The sequence below is a fragment of the Quercus robur genome, chromosome 2 (genome assembly GCF_932294415.1).
Source record: "Quercus robur chromosome 2, dhQueRobu3.1, whole genome shotgun sequence".
Classification (NCBI taxonomy): Eukaryota; Viridiplantae; Streptophyta; class Magnoliopsida; order Fagales; family Fagaceae; genus Quercus; species Quercus robur.
In genome coordinates, this window is record NC_065535.1 from 12275152 (window position 1) to 12278568 (window position 3417).

General features: G+C 31.5%; 1 protein-coding gene across 1 annotated transcript; it reads right to left on the reverse strand.

Moving 5' to 3' along the window:
• Positions 1 to 2110: 2110 nt before the first annotated feature.
• LOC126694975 (uncharacterized) lies at positions 2111 to 2440 on the reverse strand. Its single transcript, XM_050391550.1, has one exon. The coding sequence runs from the start codon at positions 2438 to 2440 to the stop codon at positions 2186 to 2188; it is 255 nt and encodes an 84-aa protein (XP_050247507.1). The 3' UTR covers positions 2111 to 2185.
• Positions 2441 to 3417: the final 977 nt, after the last annotated feature.

A 3417-nucleotide genomic window follows, 5' to 3' on the forward strand; every position in this document is an offset into this window, starting at 1 on the left:
AATTATTATGCACCCATATCCAACACATTTTAGGTGTGCTAGGAAATTCCAAAATTCCAAATTGGAAAAAAAAAAAAAAAATTAGAGAAGTAAGAAATTGTGGCAGTCTCTATACATAGATGTGAAAACATCATCTCACTAAGAAGGGAGTAATTTTAAAGGTTTGGCGACTTTGAGCCAAAATAGGACTTTAGCCAAAGTAATACTCCAGCACAAAGGAGTAGTGTGGTAAATTTTTTAAGATAAAAGATATTTACGTTAAGAAACATGTATAGTCGTAGGATAGTATTCAAATCCTAAAAGATGCATGTATATACGGGTGAGTTTGGCATAATAAGATTTTAATTATCTGGTTAGATGGTGAATTGGGTTTGATTTGTGAGTACAGTGTGGTTCCTAAGAGTTTGGTAATTTATATTGTTCACAGTAGAACCTAATGTGTTGTTTTCATTGAAATTTTTTTACTCTATCATATATTAGCTATTTTTTTAAAATTATTTTATTTTATAAAGTTTTTAAAATTTGGGTATTAAATACTGACTTGGCCCCCCTAAAAAATTTGAGTTTATTCAATGACCCTCCTAAAAAGAAAAACATTTTACCAAAAAAAAAAAAAAACTTTAGTGCATTAATTAATATTTTGCTGCAAGTGAACAAAAGTACATGTATTATGAAAAAGTGACATTTTAAAAAGTTTTACATAAAAATATAAATTAATAAGATTTTAAAAATATATAAACTAATCCAGTTGTATTCTAGGTAGCCTCTTATATAAAATAAAGTTTATTTAAGCTTCCTTTTAAATATTTGTTCTATTTGTCATAGTTGTTATTTTCTTCTTCTTCTCCAAAAAAAAAAAAAAAAAACCATTTGTTGTTATTTTCTTTATGTACATAAATGTTATGATTTATCAAAAAAATATTACACAAATATTATACCTTATGTTACATTTATAAATTAGTTAGAATTTAGAAAGATGATAAACTCTCTTTTAATTTTATTTTTATATAAATATATTTAATTATGAATTATAATTTAATTACTCTACTATTATGAAAAAAATAATTATTTTTACATATATGTGTATACATGTGTTTTGAGTTTATCTTGATTGATCGATCTACTAATATCATATCTTGGTCCCAAGCAGGAATTCCTGCCACGCTGTAGATACGAAGTAGGATAAATTAACCACACTTTATTTTTTTCAAGTTCCTGCTATTTATTTATTTTTGCTTGATTTATTTATATAGCAACGCAAAGTAGTATAAAAGCTCAAAATTTGATGGTGGAGTGATTTAAAAGGAAGTTATGTTTGGCAATTCATGTATGTAACTGTTTCAAAAAGGATTCAACAAAAATAGTTGAAGAATGTTGAAATGAAAGTGGACTCAACACAATAGAAAACCATTGCATTGAAAGTGGTATTTGATCTGGTTTTGATTTGTGAGTGTGATTAAGTGCAATCAAGTTTTTGAAAGGATAAAAGATATATCGATAATGGATGTTATAGTTGGTTCTGTCCGTCAATAATAAAGTCATAATATATTGGTCTAATCGAAATAAACCTGTGTGCTTTTAGCTTAAATTCAAGGATTGTAGAACCTGGGTGCAATTTCTTGTGGATTTAGTCGCCGGTGCACTTGAGCTGAATTTAATCACTGGGCTTGTTTTTCTTAGTGGGATTCTGATTCTCTTGGAATCTGTCTTTTTTATCTCACAGTAAATTTAAGAATGATGTGGAGTGTGGAGATTAATTGGGTGCCATGTATATGTGAAGCACATGACAATAACCTCAAATGGTTTACCTTATAAACTACCATGCAGGCTAGAGAAATAACCATAGTGTTTATGATCTGTAAAGTACTAATTGAAATTTTGGATTTCAATACATTGATCTAGTCCAGTTGTTCACTCTTTCTTTTAGTGCCATGCTACATGATATAAAAGGGTCCAATATCATGATATTTTCAGTGTAATTAAACCATTTGAATATGATATTTACTATTGATTAAAGAAAAAGGTAGAGCAATTATCATGATTGAAGGGAGACTGTATAACATATAGGACACAAAAGCAAATAGATTAATACTTTATTTTATTCCATCACATAATAACCCATAAAGCATCAAACTAGTCATTCTCAATACACACTGAGAGACATTGAAACATAAAATGGTAGCATCTATTTATTTCCCTTCTCATTAGCCTTTTCATTAGCATGAAGGGCTGAGAAATATCCCTTGGGGTTACTTTCAAAGGAGTCCCTTGAAATTTGTGACGCTCCACCAGTCCCAGGAGCAACCATCTTTCCAGCATCGCTGCCACTGCCCTTTGAAGAGTTATCACCACCACTTTGGACACCAACACCACCAACTTTTCCCCCATCACTTCCTCCTCCTTTGGCACCTCCACCACCACCAACACCTTTGCCGTCCATTTTGAATATGTGTAGCTGCTTAGTATGTATATGTATTACTAACTTATAAAGATGTGTGGATTAAAGGAAGATATGGCTGAGTATTTATAGGGAGTTATGGTCAAGTAATTTAATGGTCAATTTTGTGTACAATTAATAATGGATTCTCGGAAAATTGATAATGCATGAATGCTTGCATGGATTAGTGTAGAGGTCACTCATAGATTACTTGAACTTTTCTCAAAATTCGAGCTGTAATTACTTAGGCCAAAAGATTAAAATAAAATTGGAATTGAACTTATTGGAGTGCACCCAGTAAAAGCAATTCCTTTTCTCAAAATTGGACATTTAATTACTTACGCCAAAAGATTAAGTCCTCCCCTCTCCTATCCTTAATCTTCCTTCGTTCCAAACATATAAAGTAAAACAAGATTAGAATTGAACTTATTCAATATTTTCGTTTAAGTTATTGGGACCCGGTCTGAAAGAAGAAGAAAGTAGACCTTGTAGAGAAGCGGATAGGAGAGGTAGCCTATAGACTCAAGCGATTAGCTCGGTGAAAACTCACCCCGTATTCCATGTGAGTCCATTGTCAGTAGTGAGACCTTAATGGCCTAACCAGACAGAAGCAGAATCATGTTCTTCCTCCCAGGATAGGTCATTCATGAGCCTTCCTTTCTTTACGAGATCAGACCAAAAGAAAGTGTAGCACTAGCTGAAAAAACTCAAAAAAGTCAAGTTGCACGAGACATTATTCCATACATTTTTGTGTGATATCTTTTCTGTTCACATAAATATGAAATCCACGTGTTTTTTTAAATTGCATGTTTTATTTTCTTTTGACAATTTTTACAAATTGAAAAGCCTTATAAATCGATTTAATTCAAATTAAATGGCATATGTACCTGATATGATTAATCAACTAATAAGGTCTTGCATGTGGTGTAGACCATGATCACCGGCGTTAGGTACCGTGTGCTATGATGGCCAAAGTTCAA